The 18400-nt window shown below is 39.2% G+C and overlaps 1 protein-coding gene across 1 annotated transcript; it reads left to right on the forward strand.

Annotated features, from left to right (window-relative positions):
* The first annotated feature begins 863 nt into the window (after nt 1-863).
* CYP1B1 (cytochrome P450 family 1 subfamily B member 1) lies at nt 864-17758 on the forward strand. The gene is made up of 3 exons (XM_072140739.1): nt 864-1270; nt 1652-2739; nt 12128-17758. The coding sequence occupies exons 2-3, from the start codon at nt 1664-1666 to the stop codon at nt 12708-12710; spliced, it is 1659 nt and encodes a 552-aa protein (XP_071996840.1). The 5' UTR covers nt 864-1270; nt 1652-1663; the 3' UTR covers nt 12711-17758.
* Nucleotides 17759-18400: the final 642 nt, after the last annotated feature.

Raw genomic sequence — 18400 nt, forward strand, 5'->3', positions numbered from 1 at the left:
TAGGCACAATTATATGAGATAAATGTAGTGAGTTAATATGTATACACCATATTATCTATATCCACATGACCAAACCTGATATGAATGTAAATAATTCATGGATCTGTGGTAACATTCCCATGATACTGATCATATGTCAGTGCTGCATCTGTATTACCAACAATGACTAAAAAAAAAAGGAAATTTTGTCTGAACTAGACAGGTCCCTATAGATCTTACACAGGGGAGATGTCATTGGCAGTCAGTAATATCATATGCAGTATGTAGTGACTGATCCATTTTTGTTTCCCCATGGTAGTGTACAGCTAAATCTAACCACATCTACTGCAGTATCTACTGCTCTTTTAGTAAATTAATATTTTCTGTTATCGACATCCCCTATGTTCTTGTGATAATTCATCCTCAAAATCAAATAAAGAAGAATGATAAAATCGCAGAATATATTCATGTATTGTGGAACTACAAGTCTCATCCTGTCTAGACAATAGTGGAACTATATACCAGGTCTCATCATAACCTATATAGAAGTCACTGAAAATGCATGCTGCCATGTGTAGTCCCCCTGCAAGGTTTTCAGAGATTGTCGGCTACAGCCATTCTGCAATTAGCGGACTAAGAGATTCTCAGCATCTATTCTCTACAATCTGGAGCCCTGTGCAATGAGAAAGTAGAACTATCTGCTGCAGTTCTTCTCAACAAACATTTAACCCCTTCAACATACAAGCTGAGGTTTACTTGTAAGTGGACTCACCTTACCATATCACTGCAAGGGTTAATGGGTGATAATACCTTGTAATGAGAAGATCTTTCAACCAATTACATATAAGGTAGATTTCCGGATGAAGTCAGCTCCTAACTTCACACTGAGGAGGGAAAAGGGAAAATCAGTGCGATCCAGGAGCTGTTCAGCTTTCCAATAAGTGGTGTAATTGCTAAGAGTCCAATGGTGAGGAGTTGGGCGGTGACCAGATGGTGCCTCCCGGGGAGGAAACTAGTCACACAGTAGGACAAGAGGGGGGCTTCATATAAAAAGCCATGCTGGGGAACTGAGGAGCAAGTCTCACCTCCTACTTTACAATGTGGACCTGACCTGCATCAAACTTCTAAGGGCTGCAACAGGATCTTCTTAATTATACCCAACACCTCAAGCTGAATTATCATCGATAAGAAGACAATGAAGTCACTTCTTCTGAAGCTACTTAATTTCCTCCACTGAGAAGGGTATAAAGCTCCTGAGATCAAAGTGGTGGAGGCATCATTTCCAGCCCAGGTAGATTCATAGAGGGTAACCACGAGTGATGCTCTGGATCAGGCAGAAATGTGTTTGGGATTATGTGAGGAGGTATCCAGGAGGTTCTAAGCTGCTCTGCTCTACAGGTGTGCATGCCATGGGCTCAATCCGTGCCTGCATTTTAGGAAAGCATCTCTAGGTGGTGGAAGTGAGTTTAGAAGAAGGCTTGTCTGGACTACGGGTAAACTGTGGCATGAACCGTTATTGTTGTAGTAAATCCTATGTATAGAGGTGAATTCTCATTTTCAGGTTTGTCCTTCAGTAGAATTGGGGTAAAAAAAAATGGTGGGTTACCTTTAGACTATCTTGATGAGTTTGGGTATTCATCTAATCCTATACTTTCTTTGGGTTTGGCTTTAGATTTAAGTCGCAATGTTGAAGATGCATGAAGAGGTGTCTCCTTCCTATATGAGTAGTCTTCTGCTCTCAGTTCTCTGCGCACTGGTGGCCATTTATGTCTTTAAGTGGCTCCAGTTTTGGATCCTGCCCAGATGGTCAGAAGCAAATTATCCACCTGGTCCTTTTCCTTGGCCCATCATTGGCAATGCTATGCAGATGGGTAACTCTCCTCACTTGGCTTTTGTAGAACTAGCCAAAAAATATGGAGAAATCTTCCAGATCAAGTTGGGGAGACAGAAAGTGGTGGTGTTGAATGGAGACCAGGTCATCAGACAAGCTCTGCTGCAGAAAGGAGCGGACTTTGCAGGTCGTCCAGGGTTTGCTTCCTTTAAATTTGTGTCAGGGGGCAGAAGCCTGGCATTCGGACTCTACAATGAAAGATGGAAAGCTCATCGTAAAATTGCCCATTCCACAGTAAGAGCCTTTTCCACTGGGAATCCAGAAACTAAGAGAAGACTAGGGCAACATGTCCTGAGTGAGATCCATGACCTGGTAATGCTCTTCACTTCTCTTGGTGAGGAGGGCAAATACTTTACCCCTGGCAAGCATCTGGTGGTGGCAGTGGCTAATGTCATGTGTGCAGTATGCTTTGGTCGTCGCTATAGCCACATGGACTTGGAGTTCCAAGCTCTGCTCAGCAACAATGATAAATTTGGTAGGACAGTGGGTGCAGGAAGTCTGGTAGATGTCATGCCCTGGCTCCAGCACTTCCCAAACCCTATCAGGACAGTGTTCAGTGAATTCCAACAGGTCAATGACGACTTTTACAACTTTGTTCACAGTAAGTTCATCCAACATCTCAAGACAGCCGTGTGGGGTGTCACTAGAGACATGATGGACGCCTTTATCCACATCTTGGGTGAAGTGGAAGGAAAAAGTTTCATCATAAGCCAAGACAGAATGGAAAAGAAAGTGGAGGTGAAGAATGGAAAGATAGGTCTCCAACTTCTGGACACTGAACACATTCCAGCCACAGTCTGTGATATATTTGGTGCCAGCCAAGACACCTTGTCCACATCTCTGCAGTGGCTCATTTTCTTCCTCATCAGGTAGGAAATTCCGTTTTTTTTACATGTATTTATTGATTTACAATAAAGCTAAATAATAAATATTAAACATCAATTCATTTTGAAAACACCTGCTGTGGGATTTCCATAACAGTGCAATCAATAGGAGGGTGAGGCTTTGTAGTTAGATTCTATAGTGTGGGACTTGAAATTTACAATTGCTTGGAAAAGCTGTGATGACTCTAATATTCCAGTTACATTTGGAGTAGATGATTCCATCATTTTCTCCAGGTCTGAGTTAGTGTTGGGAAAACTTGAGTAGAGAACTTGAAATCCAGATGAGGTTAGTGAAGGAGTAAGAGAGGCTCTTGGCTTCTTTAGTTTGTGGATTAGTTATCACTAGATTAAACTGATGGCGCTGCTTTAAAAAAAAAAAAAATACAAAAAATACAAAAATAATTGTAGAGGATTTTTTAACCCCCTGTTTAATACAATAACACACTATAGCTCAGTATTTCTGTGAATTTTTTTTTTTATAAATCTTGCCTTTGTTTATGCAATCACCATATTATTTTCCAGCATCATAGTTCTGGCTTTTTTCCTATAATGAAATCTATGGTAGAAAATAAAACTACCAGATCCAGAGCATGTAGTGTATTTAAATACATTTCAAAGGAATCAAATGACTCCAGGAAATGTTCAAAAAATGGCAAGAAAACCTGCTGTGTTTTTAAACATTATTTATTTCCTTGAATAACCTGTAACATCTGTTCACTGCATTTTAATCATATTTTTCATGGTTAAAAAAGTCTGAAAAAAATGGCAGAAAATTTTGTTGAAATTATAGGGCATCAAACCTGCTCTGAGTTGACTATCTAAGCAATGTCCTGTAAGATATTGCATGGTGTCCAGACTGATACACTGTAGCAAAATACCAAACAGATTTTTGTTTCTACATATGTATACAATCTTGCACAAGTTAAACATTATATAAAAATAAAATATAGGTTTTGGGAAGCAGTGAAACTTGTCATTTTACAAAATTAAAGGGGATATCCCACAAGTATTTATCTGAACACTGGAGATTGACAACAGGGACCTCCTCATTCACACAACTAAGGTTTGTTTAGCTTTCCCAGAAGTGTGTGTATGTATATATAATATATATATATATATATAGGATCACCACTTCTTTTACTTGTATGAAACTGATGGAAATAGTGGAATCCCATCTTCATAACGAATAAAGCGTGGTGTGGATCTCATAATCCACTGAGGGTCCCAGTGACCAAGCCCTCATCAATAATAAAATTATTATCTATCTATTATCTTACTGAGTATTTTATTTATTGGGCTATGGATGTTAATTAAAAAAAAAAATCAGTTTGGTTGATGTGGAGAGATGTGTTTGTGTATACAGCTTTACAGCTTGCTCCACAAGGATATCAATAAATTACTTTTATTGGATCCACTTACTGTGCTTACACAACTTTATCAAAAGTCCCTTGACTGCGGCTCATTAAAGAAACACCCTTGAAGGATAGTACATCAGTCAGGCTGAGTAAAATATTAACTAACCTTCTAGTTATTGACAAGAATGCCTTATGTGGAATAAACCCCGACAGAATTATGGAGGCTAAAGGGATAGACGAAACATAAATTACAGCTATTATATATTAAAGGGGTTGACCACTTTACCTCACGTTTATATAAAGTGTTTGTGGTAGGGGTATTTGGTAATTTACCAATATTGATCTCTTAAAATGTATGCACTGCTTTCTTGATGTATAACAATAAAATGGCCACAGATGGAGTGACATTGTGATCTCTAACAGTCCATGCGCAATCGCCCTGTCAAGACCTTATAGGAAATCTACCATCTCAGGTTCAGGTGGCAGGTTCAGCTAAGAAATACCATCAGAGCTCTTTTTGGGGCTAATCCTTGAGTGGCTGCTAACTTTGGGAAAGATTTATTAATCTGGTATGCAAATTTGTGAAAGAGGCTACTGGGGCATGGAGTAGCCGGAGCTAATGCTACACGTCGCTGCTACTCCACGTCCCAGAAGCCTCTTTTGAGCTTCAGAGAAAAATACGCGCAGGTGACAGCTCTGTACACATAGTACATGCATAGCATGGACCAGTAGCAGCTCATGGTAGCTGCGTGCTGAAGATGACATAGTAGGATGATCGAAAGAGGGTACTGAGGCGTGGAGGAGCCACTCTGTGTAGCTTCAGCTCCAGCTACTCCACGCCCCAGTAGCCTCTTTTACAAATTTGCAGGTTAATGAAACTTTCCCAAAGTCAGCAGCCACTCAAGGATTAGCCCTAAAAAGGGCTACAATGGTATTTATTAGACGAACCTGCCTCCAGATCAACCTTAAGAGGTAGATCCAAGATGGTAGGTTTCCTTTAATCTTATTTCCATGAATACTATCATAAGGTCCTGGCAGGGCAATGTTCATGTCAATTTCTGTCTGGATTTCAGCCATTTATTTTTGAGGTTGTACAACTACTGGTCCAAACACATAACACTAATCGAATGTTTATCACACATTACTGCCGTGATCAATGCCTTGGCTCGACAGTTACACCAGTAGAGCAGTATGACTAGTGGTATCCATCCATCAGTGTTATATTTCCTAAATAATACAAAGATGAAGACTTCTCATGGTCTGTAGTACTGGGTGCTGAACTATTAAGTAAGTTTTCAATTTACTTGATAGACCGGGTCTCAGCAGTGGTGCGGTAGACACGATTATCATGCCCCAAGGTTTAGCTGGTAAATGGATAATTCAGCAAACGACCCAAAACAAATTCCACTTCTTAACAAGTAATGGCTGTGCTTTCTGATCACTTTGATAAATGACCCCATTAATTACATTGATCCTGGTTGAAAAATCTAAGAGATTACACAGATTTTATAGTTTTATGTTTCTTTTTTCAATCTTTTAGTTACTCAGTATGCAGATCATGTGGTACTGAGAAAGGGCAGTAGGTTCTGCTAAATCATCTTCTCAGTTATTCACAAAGTACATTGTACTAAACAGTCTGAGCACATAATCCAGGCTCTAGATGTTGGATGTTCTGTCCATCTATTATCCATTCATCCATTCCACTGTTGTATCTGTTCTGCTTCCAGCATATTAGTCAAGGTACTGTAACAGGACTGTGGTGCATACAGTATACATTATGCTCTACAACGAAGGGTCTAACATCACATATATGGACATTCACAGCTGCCGGATCAACGGGTGCAAGACACCTGTTATATTGGATACAAAGAACTATGAATTTAAATTGTCTTTAGATTATTGTATATAAAAGATGCTATCCAGAGGTTTATAAATACTTTGTAGACTTGAACACTGTACACAGAGCTAGGACATACATTGGAATCCTGTTGCTTAGGGTTAAAAAAAAACCATGTAATCTAAAATAAATTTAATAAACACCTAAGTTCACCTTGGGTCAGGTTTTTGTTCCTGGAGCACTGCTGGACCCCTCCTTTCTTATGTCTGGTATACCCGTTATCAGTTCTTATCAAACCCAATTTCTTTCTAGTTTACCATTTTGAATCCCTGACATCACCTATCCTCTCAGGACTTAGATGGGCCACTTTGTAACAAATGAGTCTTCTGTGCTCTACGCCACTATGGAGACCGTCTAAAAAGACATATCTGATGAGCCTATTGATTGCTTTATACTTGACAAACGCGTTCTAGTGATATATCATTTTTCATAGAAGGGTTACTTGTGTCATTTTTTTAATGCGCATTACAGTAAGCCTCCAACAAATTACCCTTGCAACATATGTAACACTGTACTTTAGTGCAAAGTTTATGAAATAAAAAAGAGAGATCTCAATAGCAATATCATTTGCCTTTAAAATATTGTTTCTTACTGAGTGTGAGATAGGCTCTCACTCCAATTGTTCCATAAGACCGATCGGAAGGAGCGGGAGACTGCAATACTAAGTTACAATGGTTTATATAAGGGATTAGCTTTAGATCCTGGTGCTGCCCGGGATAGTAAATAACTGCTCTTAGCTATAACAAAATAGAATGGGTTTACAAATATATTTTATATGTATCTATCTCTGTTTCTCACTGTCTCTCTCTCCAACTGTCTGTCTCTCTCTTCATTTTCCCACAGCAGTTTATAAAATTACAGCTGATCTCTTGTTTCCATGGGTATCTGCAACAGACACTTCTAGAAAGTTTCCCCCTATCTCTGTATACCTATCCATCTTACCTCACACATAAGCATCTTATACTCATTGCCTATAGTAACCAATCACAGCTCAGAGCTCATATTAATGACCTGTGGCAGAACAGCAAACAATCACAGCTCAGCTTCCAACTGCCACAGCAAACAATAAGAGTATTTTGGAAAGTGTAGGGTGAAAAATTTGGCTCCAAAATATATACACACACACACACACACCTACCTTTTATATATTAGATGACAAAGAACACTGAAATGACCTTGGCCTTTTCATACTTTGCCTCAGCAGAGATTAGACCCTTACACATTTTAAGGTTGTGGCCCATTCCACTAGTGTATTAGGATATGATTAAATGGTAATAGCCATTTAACAAGGACATGGAATTCAGATTGCTCTGTGGGTTAGAGTCTTGCGGTATGCTGAATATACTCGTTCTTTGAGTAGTTCAATATTAAGTAACACCACAGTCTGGGAAAGGTGCCAGGAGCTGTATCCGAGGATAAGAAGTTCACTGTAGACTAGGCACTCTCATAATGTTTAAATCTTGAGAAGACATTAGTAAAACAAACAATAAACGTTTTGCCAATTGATTTCATCCAATAAAAAAGGCAAAATTATTTCATGGCAAGAAAATATTATAAGGTCATGTGAGAAGTGCTGGACAAAGTATATATGAAGATTCTTAATGCTGTGCGGAGTTCTGTTGCAGCAAATTACAATGTTATGGTCCACAGTTTTTTTTTTTTTTAAGAAATCCTTGCAAAAACCACTGGCCTGACTGCTTGTCAGCTGAATCACCATAGCCCCCACCTTACCTCTAAACCTTTCATCCTGGGCATCATTTTTTGGCTAACATCCGTATAAAACATGTTGTTGTTGGCAGCTTTGTTTGTTTCTTTGACCTGAGTATGATTTTTATTATACTGCACGCTTAAGGGAATATTTAGGATGTTTTAGTCTTTCATGTCTAGGTGCTAAAATGGTTGTGAAAACTTTCAGATGTAAATCCTTAAACTATTATATCATTGCTTTATAAAGCAGTGGATTGTTCTGGTACTTGCAGGACAGGGTCACCAGGTTGCTACCTCTTGGAATAGTCACCGTGTAGGTGGCAGCTGACCTTGGCTGGTTGAGATATGCATTGTGAGGCACCAAATGGGTTAAGCAGAGCATGATCGGGGAGAAGCTGAAGTGGGGACAAACAAATTTCTAGTGGATTAGTGCAATCCCAGGACAGGCAGCACAGGTCAATTCAAGCTGAGGTTTCCACAAAAGGTCTTAAAAAAAAAGAACAATAAATAAGAATCAAAGATAAAGTCTTAACAAGGGTTGCCAGGGATGCTTCTGTACAGGGCACACTGTTCATTTAAATTTTATTGATACTATATGGGAGCAGAGACTTGCTGGGACAAACCTGGTGGCCCACATCTTCCAGACATTGCAGTAGATCAAAAATGTCCTGTATAAAACTAATATAGATTTCTATTACATAGAACATTTATTATTCATCTTCCCCCTTCCCGTTCTCTAATATATTATGCAAAAGATGAAGAGTTTGTTTCTGGTGTGAGACTTCCCGTTGCTCATAAATCAACCAATGCTAAAAGGGAGGAGAGGGATATGAATAATCTAGTGAGACATAGAGAGAGATATTTTGCCAAAGTAAGACCAAGGGAGTGGAAGAGCTGATGAGATTTGGGTACAAGTATTGAGGATACCCATGAAAGGGTAAAGAAACAAACATATTCCGTGCTGATGTGACTGCTGGCCAGATTCAAACTCGGGATCTTGGCATTATGGGTGACCATACTTCTCTCCCTCCAATAAGTTTTATGTTTTACAACAAATAACTAAATTTGTTTACAGTCATAGTTCCTCTTATTAACAAATTATGGGGCAGATTTACTTACCCGGTCCATTTGCGATCCAGCGGCGCGTTCTCTGCGCTGGATTTGGGTCCGACCGGGATTTATTAAGGCAGTTCCTCCGACTTCCACCAGGTGGCGCTGCTGCGCTGAAGTTCCCAGGAACGCACTGGAATACACTGAGCCGGGCTGAGTGAAGGTAAGTGCAAGCTCTGCGACACCTTTTTTTTTTTTTCGGTTTTTCCGAATCCGTCGGGTTTTCGTACGGGCACGCCCCCCGATTTCCGTCACGTGCATGCCAGCGCCGATGCGCCACAATCCGATCACGTGTGCCAAAATCCCGGGGAAATCGGCGCAAATCGGTAATATTCAGGTAACACGTCGGGAAAATGCGAATCGGGCCCTTAGTAAATGACCCCCATGTGTATGTTCTACACATTAACCTAGATAAATAGCTGCTACATATACAGTAAATATAAAAAATGCAATATTTGAACCTTGAAGGAATTTGCCGGATTTAGAAGAAGAGGAATTCTAAAATCTTCATAGTTCAGCTAAATCTGGGAGATTGCTAACTGTGATAACATAGAAAGTCTCCATATTTGAAGGAGGGTGGTGTTATATATTGAGAGTCTTTGGCTTCTTTCTATCACAGATTGCATGACTTGTTGAGGAGAAGGGTGGACCTTCTGCACGGCTTGTGTATACTTCACGCCCTCTCAGGAAGCGTGCTTTGACACAAGCACATGTAGTACTCAACTTTATGTTGACTTTAGAGTGGAAGTGGCTTATTTACAGCCAGAGGCAGAATTACTTCTGGTCTGCCTGAGCAAGTCTTTATTTGTATCTTTCTGTTCAAAGAAATCCAGCCACACACCTTGTGAAACAGATAAGCTACACTGACTTTTTCCCATGCTAGACACACGTTATACAATACGCTGCATAATTGAGCGTGTTTCATGTTATGAGTTCAAAAGACAAGTGGCACATAAATACCATCATAAATTCTAATTAAAGGGGAAGAGGAGCATTTTGCATTTAAGTCTATTAAAGTCTATGATATCAGTAGGTGAGAAAGGAAAGCACCTACACACTACACCACGAGTGCCATACCCAATACATCTATTTAGCAGAAATACTCTGAATTGAGCACATAAAAAAATATTTTTTTAACCATTCAGAATTTCCATTCTATATAAACAGTTTTGTTATCTTCTCATTCAGACGGACACAGCTGTTACGTCTCCGCAAAAAATGCGGACATGTGATATCTGTGTGCATTTTATATTGTATCTGTATCTATTTTTCTCAAAATTTGAGAAATAATGGACCACATACAGATGTCATCCGTCAGCTGTCCAATTTTTTGTGAAACCATTGACTTGTTTGGTGAGCTGTGGTCTGCATTTGAGAAAAAAAATCTCTTCACATCATAGAAAAAAATTGGATATGTGAACAGACCCAGACAAATCAATTGGTCAATATGCTATCTGCAAAAAAAGATAGCTTACTGGTGTCAAAAATCCCCATCTGAATGAGCCCCATTCTGTGCAACTGCATCTACTATAAATATACTGATAGCAAGATTACACCACTGTACGGCTTCATAGGTGCCTTGTAGATATTTTAATTAATGCGCTACTTTTTGTCATATGTCTTGTAAAAGAATAAGTTAATTTTCTATTTTATTTGTAGGCCAATTATAAATCATATGGTTATAGATGGCTGTGTTTATTACTTTTCTCTTTAATCTGAAAGACATGTTATTTTCCTTTACACTCTTACTCTTTGGGGTGAAAGAATATTGTACTTGTTTTTCATAACTGTCATTAAATCCAAAAATTCTACTAGTTGCATGGTCTATGATATAAGACAGGCAGAGACAACTGGCTAGAGCAGAAACTCCCAAAATGTGGAGAATTAACATATTTTGTGGCATCAGGAAATGTCCATCAGGAGCAGCCAGTGAAAACAAGAGGTGAGATTGTCCAGTAAAACAAACTAAGGCTACATGCACACTGCCGTGTGCCCGCCGCACCGTAGCACAGCGGGTACACTGCAGCGCGGGGACAGGAGGAGGAGGTGAGCGCAGCTCACCCCCGCCCCTCTCCATAGCGATGTGTGGCCGCGGCGCCGTAATACGGGAAAAGATAGGACATGTCCTATCTTTTCCCGGGCTACGGAGCGGTACGGTGCCGCACGTGTGCTGCACCATACCGCTCCCGTAGGGCACTGCGAGCCTGTGGAAGTGTAAGGGGGACGTATATCGGCCGTATGAATGCAGCCTAATAGAGACTGGGCTGGCACCAGCACTGGACACAAGTGCCAGGGCCCACATAAGAAATCTATGGGAGTTAGGGGAGCTTTATCTAACGAATACATAGGGGGTGAGGGGGACGCTATATAAAATAACCATGAGGGGGCTGTTTGGTATGATAAACTAAGGAATATTTTAGGTAACAGGAGACAGACTTTTTAATGCTGCTATGTGAATTCACTGCAAAGGGGCCCACTGAGGCTCTGTTGCCCAGGGTCCTACTGCAACCTGGAGCCGACTCTGAATAGAGATGATGTCCTGGCTGGTCTTCCGAAATTATCTAAATAGGAATTAAAGCTGTAAAGATAAACATTATGGCATAAGGCTATATTCACACAAACGTATGCGGGACGTATATACCGCCGACGTATATATGTCTCCTATATACAGCAATGGGCTCACGGCGCCAACAGGAGCAGTATGGTGCCGGGAGAAAGATAGGACATCTGATGCCGATGATTGCCCACCGTACTACAATATAGCGGGCATACATTGTGTGAATGTAGCCTTAGGGAGGAAAGTGGGATAACTTGCCCACAAAAGTCATTTGACCATGAATGATATTAATTAGGCTGCATTGAAGACCAAAATAGAGACACCTTACTGAATAACATGCTGCACATGTATACTGTAAGTATAAGGCCTCAAACTTTGATATACAATTTAAAATATTAAAAATAGAGCTGAATCACATATAAAAAAGCAGGGCAGCATCTAGTCAGAGGTCCAAATAAAGATGGATATCCCAAAGCTCAAGCTCAATAAAGACCAAAATTCTGTTGTAAATTCGTACATACCTGCTAAGTAACAGCTGGTTGGACTAAGATCCCTTGACTTGGTGAAATGCAATTTTGGTTAGACCTCTATCTAGCTAGTTGTTTACTCAATGGGAATGCATGTGTGTGCCTTGGAGCTTGTGGGTGCACACCGGCATCTAAATAAATGTATTTTTTGGAGAGAACTTATATCTAAGACTTGTATCTAATTCTACTCAACAAAATCTGTTTTTGTTCCCCTATACAGATACCCAGAGGTTCAGAAGAAGATGCAGTATGAAGTAGACAAGGTCATTGGAAGAGATCGCTTGCCATGTGTGGATGACCAGTCCAGTTTACCATATATCATGGCATTTCTGTATGAATTAATGCGCTTTAGTAGTTTTGTTCCCATCACCATTCCTCATGCAACCACGAGAAAAACAAATCTTATGGGTTACAATATTCCCAAGAATACTGTGGTATTTATCAATCAGTGGTCAGTCAATCATGATCCTATGAAATGGTTGAACCCAGAAGTATTTGACCCATCAAGATTCTTGGATGACAAGGGATTTATTAATAAAGATATAGTCAGCAATGTGATGATTTTTTCAGTGGGTAAGAGAAGATGTATAGGGGAAGAGCTATCAAAAATGCAGCTGTTCCTGTTTGCTTCCATTTTGACTCATCAGTGTACCTTCAGTGCCAATCCAGAGGAAAATCTGAACTTAGAATGTGAGTACGGATTGAGTATCAAGCCTAAACCATTTTCAATCCATATGAGCCTACGGGATGGGAAAATGGACTTGCTGAACAGTACAGTCCAAAAAATTAAGACAGAAGAGTAAAAGATATTGGACTTACAATGGGAAGAGCACAGTACATTGAAATGTGCATCAAAATAATTAGCAGATAAAAATGGTGGACATGGATGTATGAAGAACATTTATTCCAAAAGACTAGTATATGTAGTGTTTTATGGTTGCTACTATGTGACTTCCATATCTAAATGTTTATTGTCAAACTTGCAACTTCTGCTTGTAGCAAAAATTGTTCTGACAATATTCTTTAGAACCATGTAGAACCTCAGTCCAAACGCCACAAAGCAATGCCACAAAGCAATGCTCTTCGTTGCCTGTTTCTTTACAGGTTCTGCAAAATATGATTATTAAACGTATGTTCTTAAAGCCCATCAAAGGGAATGATTCAGAGCAAACCTAATCCAGCCTTGTTCTAGAAATTAAGGACAGTAACCGCATTGACCTGCAGAATAATCCAATTATGTTTTATGTGTTATTTTTGCGGTTTGTGGCATAAAATAAAATTAGTTTTTCACCCACCCAGAAAGGGTTGGTAACATTAAATAAATAAAAAGGCCACCAAAAACACCCCAAAATGACACCATCAAAAATCACAATCCTCTTGGCCACCAACACTGTTCCTCAAATAAAAATGGTAGATCAAGAAACGCTGAAGTGCAGGGCCGGCTCCAAGATTCAGTAGGCCCCTGGATGACAAAGCCTCAGTGGGCCTCTATGCAGTGAACTCACGTGGCGGTATTAAAAATTCAGAACCAAAACTGTCTCCTGTTCCCTAAAATCTTCCCAGTTTATTATACCAAGCAGCCCCCTCATGGTTATTTTATATCCACCCTATGGATTAATTGGATACAGAGCCTTCCCCAGCAACTCTGGGCCCAGGTATGCCTGGTGCTGGTACCAACCCTCCTGAAGTGCTGGATATACTAAGAGGCTTGGGCCTCTCATTGAATACTGCAATAGTAAATTTGACATGGTCTGCTTCCTGCTGTTCCATGTCCACTTTTTAAAAAAGTAAAAAAATTGCAATTTCCTGGTCGTTCACCAGGAATTGTGACTTTTCCATAAGTTGGAGTCCAGAAAATTGGAGTATAAGGCATGAAAAATCCACCCCCATCCCCGCTGTGTCCTGCAGGCTAAAAGTGGTCATGTCCTTAACAAGATTAATAAAATCTATAGGATAATTTGTAAATCGACCCCCAAAGACTAAATGGTTTATAATCTATTAACCAATAGTGTGGTTTGTTGCAGGACAATTTTTGAGCCTGGGCCTACTGGAGGCCAGTCTACATTATTGCCCTGTGTCACGTTTAGTAAATTAGATAATTTGCATTGAATTGACCCAAAAGTAAATGTTTATTTATCCCATATGTCAAATTGGGCTGTACCTATGGATTTTTTGAAGACCACATTTTTATTTTATTATATTTGATACATCTTCACTGAGATCTGCCACTGGGTGGATTTTTTTTGTTTGAAATGTGCTAAATGGAAGCACCATGAGCTTGTAAGTAGATACCATACCATTTTTCTTTCTGCCAAGTATTTCAATTTGTAAAAAATTTGCAACGGCTATCCCATTGTTTTTACATGAAGGAAATTATGGTCTATGGCTGTAGCTGACTTCCCCCTAGATTGGTTATAAAGTTGACTAAATATCCCAGCTAACTGTTAATCTATAAAAGAGATTTCTCATAATATATATTTTTAGATTTGTATAAATTACAAATATATTACATTGTATATTTAAAGAATTTAGTTGTAAATGTATTATTTCCCAACACTATATATATTGATAACATGCTTCAGAGCATCTTATCTTATCCAGGTCAATGTGTTTCTATGGTTACAGACTACAAACTAACCCTGTGTAGTCTGACCCTGTAGCCATTACTTTCTTTCCGGTCTGTGGCAACCTACATGAAGCAGAGGAAGTTTAATAGGATCAGACTTTTGTCATAAATCTGCAATGGAGCTGTATGAATAAAATGAAGCATATTTTAACAAATTACAAAGATGCTTCATTTACATATGCATCATAGCAATAAGGTTTTGTTAGGACACACTCCCATAAGATAATGGAATGGATATGTTATGCTTACCAAATGATGATTTGACAGAAAGTAAGGTTATTGTTTAAAGGGAACCTGACAGCAGAAAATTACTTATAAATTTGGTATTCCCCTGTCTATAGACAATCATTTTCCTCTGAGATAAACGACAGTCAGTGTTCCATGGTCTGTAAAAGCGAAGCTCCAGCTTTAACTGTGCTCCGGTAAAAGCACAGAAAGATACAGTAGCCAAATATCATCTTATGCAATTTAAACCATTTTGCTTAGTTCTAGATCTATGACTAAGAACCAAAATGGTCTGAAACATGTGGAGGATATTTGCTTACTGTATTGTGGAATACTGACCATTGTTTTTCTCATTTTGCATCATTCACAAGGAGTTAAAAGCCTCCCTTGCTGTTGTGCACCCAGTAGGTGAGCATACTTACCTGTGCAGCTAGTAATTTGCCTCTATGGGTTCTCTACTGGGTCCCGGTGACAGGACTATATCAGAATTAAGGCCTGCTGCCAAATTCTGACAGGAATATGTAATATTTTACCTCAATTTAGCTTCTTAGGCCTGCTATATCTCAGAACCGCCATTTTACCACACACCGTCACTGATTATGAGCCTGCCCACATTAAAAAAGTGATCAGTCTTTCCTCACTATGGCTCCTCTGCCAACACCAACAGCAGCGCCTGGTGGTCTCCAGTGGTCACCACATAATTTCTGCTCACAGGATCCCTTTAACAGGAGTAGATGCATATATTTGAGGAACAGGAATGTGCAAGACAGCACAGATTGTCTAGAAAAGGGATGTGTACAAAAATCGGACGTTTTTGATGTGGACCAGCAAGAACAAACCAAAGTAGCCTTATTAAGGTTGTTTTATTTTTGGAAACTATTGTTAGTCCAGTCACCTTTTTCTGTTTTAACAGTATTACATTGACAATACGCCATTATTCGTGTTGCTCATTTTTCATGTAATGATTTTGATTTATAAGTCACTATATCCAGACATTAAGTGTTTAGTTATAGAGATACAGAAACATTAACATTTTAGATTTGATGCGTGATATTTATAGATTTATACAATTCCTGTTGAACTATATTTTTTTGTATCTTACATGGACCAACTGAGCCTCGTTGCACACTGAGGTCCTGCCCTTTCTGAACTTAGCATACACCTGTGAATTTCATATTTTTATATTTAGATCTACATTAGATCATCTATTTATAAGACATGCAAACCTTTATAGATTATATATATTTGTGTTAGAACAGCACAAATCTTTAATACAAATGCTTTAGATTTCTAAAATGTGTTGTGCATCTCCTGTTATAAAAAAAACTGCTGTATCCACTTATTTTAGGGCGCATTTACACAAACGTATGTCCGCCAGGCTGTAGCTGGGCAGGCATACGTTCAGTGCCATGGAGAGGAGGAGGAATGTCCCCTTCCCTCTCCATAGATATACATGGTGCACTGCACCAAAACACAGGGAAAGATAGGACATGTCCTATCTTTACCCCGTGTATGGAGCGGTGTGGTGCGGTGCTGCACACATACCGCTCCGTGCACTCATTGCCGGCCTATGGGGGACGTACCTATAGCTGCAAGCTTGCGGCCGTACATACGTCTCGCAACGGTCGTGTGAAAGCAGCCTTAGTAAAATGGATATGGCATGTACTTTTAGTTTCTGAGCTAATGCTACTGGGACCGGCTTTGCCCAATCTTTAGTAGAATAGTATAGCAGTGTAACCTTAACATAGGTGACTTAAAGCAACTTTCTGGTTGCAGTAGAAAGCTTTAAATTTGTACAATAAAAAGTTATGCATTTCTTTTTGTTCTTTGTGTTTATAAAGATTATAATTAATAATATTAGAATCTGCTTAGCCATGTAATATTTGCCTACTATCTGAAGCCCTGTTCAGACCTCCATTATCTTCCACCATTAAAATGATAACAGAAGTCAATCAGACCTGATATGAATAGACTTTTTATGGTTCCAACACCATAGCTAAGACAATGTGGGAGGGTGCTGAGCCAATCACTAGCCTTAATGGTGACTCGCCTTTATAGCCATTGATTTTCTATTTATAACAGCGGATCCAAAGATCCACCAGTTCATAATCATAAGTGTGACCATTTTCCATCTTTTTCAGTATCCATATGAACCTTTATAATAAAGGATTTCAAACCTTTCACTCCACACTTACATGATGACCAATAGACATGTTGGGGAACCTTCATTGAACTTGGAACTTCCAACAATTTTTCCAACCCATTCATGCGTAATGTTAAGGGGGGTTGTTTTCCTTATTTCATCCTGGAAGATGTATTTGAATATTTCCCAGAATCCCCCAATGAAGTGTCAATGGCTGTAAGTCTGCAAACCCTGAAAGGTGACCTTAAGTGGAAAAGTCTATGTAAGGAGAGCTCCTTTTTCCTGACCCTAGTGAAAGGCCTCTCACCAGTTCCCTATGCTGGACCAGACACAAAGACATTGAACCAGTGCTGTCTAGAGTTGGGAATCTTTTCCTTTTAGAATAGATACACTGGTTTGTCTTTTTGCAAGTCATGCTTGATGTTTAGAGGGCTGCCTTACAAGGTAGCCAAAAGAGGCATGGTTTGCCTTTTCCCATCCTTGAAAGCATATTTGCATATTTCCCAGTCATACTATAAGAATGGCCAACCACAAGGTGAACTTAAACAGTGATGCCCTTTTATGTTTTCGTATACCTTGATGAAACATTAAATGGGTGCTTCTAAGGGAGACAAGCCACTTAAATGTCTTTAAACCTGTAAAACATTGCAAATAAGTACAAAAATTAGTACATCCTTTGCATACCTTCCATCCTATCCTTGTCTTGATGACATATTAATTATGCTATTGTTTTTGTAATGATTAATTTTATTGGATGGTATGATATTGTGAATAATATATTATGTAAGCTACAGACAATAGAGAATGTATACATTACTGAAACAATAAGATGTTAATAAACATTACACTTAATAAAATTATACTGTAAGGTGTACATCAGTTTATTTCTGTATCTGCTCCATGTCCCCCTTGTGTCATCTGTGTTTTTTTTTTCCAAAGAAACAAATGCAGTCCCTTTACTTTTCAATTATTATCACTATAAAAACAGAAAGCGGAATTTATTAAGACTGGTGCATCATGTATCAGTTTTAATAATCTCTGAAATGTTGCTTGACAAACTGAATTTATTTAAAAGCTCTAGTAAATCTGGGGTAGTACTCCTCTGCAGTTCAGGGAGTCTTTGCATCATATTTTTCTATGATGCAAGAACTCCTGTACTGAATGAACCTGGCTTTCACATACTGTTGAAATCCTGCGGTGAGCCCAGGCAATCACCATGATGTAACTGTATGTCGTGGTGGGGTAACTACTCACACCTTAGGACATATAGTTATGCCAGGGAACGGGAAGGGGTTAAAGTGGAGTTTGCTAGTATATCTTACCTTAATAGAGAAAAATGTGTCTGGCAGGGCGTTTTTTGCCTTAGATGCAAAATTCTCCAAGGATTTCAGCCGTAATTTCTATGATCTGAAAGAGTCTGAAGCAGTGACTCCTCTGCCTTCGAAAATTGTTGGGCCTGCAATTTTATTTGGTGGCTGTTATATTGACAGACATATTGA

The sequence above is a fragment of the Engystomops pustulosus genome, chromosome 3, assembly GCF_040894005.1.
Source record: "Engystomops pustulosus chromosome 3, aEngPut4.maternal, whole genome shotgun sequence".
In the NCBI taxonomy this organism is placed as follows: Eukaryota; Metazoa; Chordata; class Amphibia; order Anura; family Leptodactylidae; genus Engystomops; species Engystomops pustulosus.